The sequence below is a fragment of the Rhinoderma darwinii genome, chromosome 12 (assembly GCF_050947455.1).
Source record: "Rhinoderma darwinii isolate aRhiDar2 chromosome 12, aRhiDar2.hap1, whole genome shotgun sequence".
In the NCBI taxonomy this organism is placed as follows: domain Eukaryota; kingdom Metazoa; phylum Chordata; class Amphibia; order Anura; family Rhinodermatidae; genus Rhinoderma; species Rhinoderma darwinii.
Genome location: NC_134698.1, coordinates 37,737,569 through 37,739,354, shown reverse-complemented (window position 1 = coordinate 37,739,354; position 1,786 = coordinate 37,737,569). Strand labels below are relative to the sequence as shown.

The 1,786-nt window shown below is 45.1% G+C and overlaps 1 protein-coding gene across 1 annotated transcript in view; it reads right to left on the bottom strand.

The window, feature by feature from the left end:
• Positions 1 to 1,560, bottom strand: part of EGLN3 (egl-9 family hypoxia inducible factor 3) — a 47,103-nt gene extending 45,543 nt beyond the window's left edge. Inside the window, exon 1 of the mRNA XM_075843287.1 lies at positions 874 to 1,560. Coding sequence (XP_075699402.1) covers positions 874 to 1,212 — 339 coding nt within the window. The 5' untranslated portion in view covers positions 1,213 to 1,560. The remainder of the gene's footprint in view (positions 1 to 873) is intronic.
• Positions 1,561 to 1,786: the final 226 nt, after the last annotated feature.

Below are 1,786 nucleotides of genomic sequence, written 5' to 3'. Positions count from 1 at the left end.
ACAGAGCATTGCTCTTGGATATGTGCTTGTGGAATTACCGTCAGTGTCACATTAAAGAGACTGTATTGGAGCTGTATTCATTTTGCTGAAAACGCGACTTCTCTGTCTTCACTGCAGTGCAACTGTACAACCAAGCTCCATGTTAGTTCAGACGTGCTGAGTATTTTTACTGGCTATGCAAATACTTCTATAAAAAGGGACATTAATAAGCATGGACGGTAGGGTTAGATTATGGGTGAAACGAAAGAGTGTTGCCTAGAATACCGTCATTAGCCCTGCTTTATCAATATGGCCAAATGAATATGCAGAAAAGAGGATGGCAGCAGCAATACAGTATGCCCTACAAGGGTGGTGGAGACCCGGACTGAACCTCATGCAATGAATGAAAGTTTCTAGCACTACAATGATAGCCACGAAACACTGCAGTCTGAAATGGGAATCAACAAAATTGGGGGTAACAGACCAGGGGGTACAAGAGCCAGTAATATATATATATATATATATATATATATATATATATATATATATATATATATATATATATATATATATATATATATATATTATCCAGGCAGGGAGCAAAGCAGATGAGTCAGATTATACAGAAACTGATCAGCCCAGGATTGCATCATATATTGGGACAGATCAAAATGGGCAAAGTAGGTGGAGTAAATACCAGGGGGTCAACAGAGTGAAACCATGACACATATAGTGGGGAGCTCAAAAGAAAAATGCAGAGGGCTACCAAAGAAATTGATGGTCAACAATGGATTTATGACAACTATTTGACCAACTCTTTTTTACAACAAAACTAAATGTTGACAATGTCAGATGGTCCCCCGGCGTGGTGGAACTAGGCTAAGAAGGTCTCACCTTGGACCTCTCCTTCACATAGTACTGGCCCAAATGGTTTCCACACAACACCACTAGTCGATCAATTACAGAAAGAACCAGTCCAATGGCTTCGCATCCTTCCTCCGTGCCAGCAATCCATGCAATATTGTCCCCTCGCAGGTGCCTTTTGGAGACTCCTCGGAGATGCCCTGCCAGCTGTCCATCCTTCAGTGCTCCATCTTGGTGCAAACGTCTGACCTGCTCCAGCACTTGATCCCCCAATTCTTCTCCTAGGATGTGATCCAGAAAACAGTAACCATAGGAGAGCAAGCGGGGTGCAATGTGCTCTAGTGCCAGCTTCTCAAGGTCAAAGGGCATTGCTTGGCAAGAAGAGAGCTCTAGAGTGGGCACAATCAGTTCAGAACCTCCTGTAGAACATTGTGCCACCACAAATAGCTCAAAGCAAAGAACCTATAAGAAGGATGGCCTTTGGCATGCCTGGTTTACAATAAAGTAGCATTCACACCAAATGTAAATGCTACATAAACCCAGGTTATGAGGGAACTTAGTTTGTTGTGCCCATCTTAGGTGCCAATATAAATATCATCCCGAGCAGCTTTACTGTACGTCTCGTGTATGGAGCTTTATAAGGGCTCAGCTACGTGTCTCTATAGGCATATCCAGCCCCCGCTCTCGCCAGCCCTATACACCTCTCTACGTGCAGAATGAGTGGTTTCCACAAGCCGGGCGTGGCTTATACTGCAGTTTACAGCCGGTAGCCATAGCCTAGAGGGTGGGCATGTATGCACGTTCTCGTGGGACCCACGGAGCTGGACGGCAATTGGCTTAGGCACGTGTGGGCGTGATCAAGTAACCAGGAGACGGCGTGGTAGTGGGTGTGTCATCCGCCATTGCGGAATCCCGGTTGAGCATGTAGCCATCTCAGCTGACA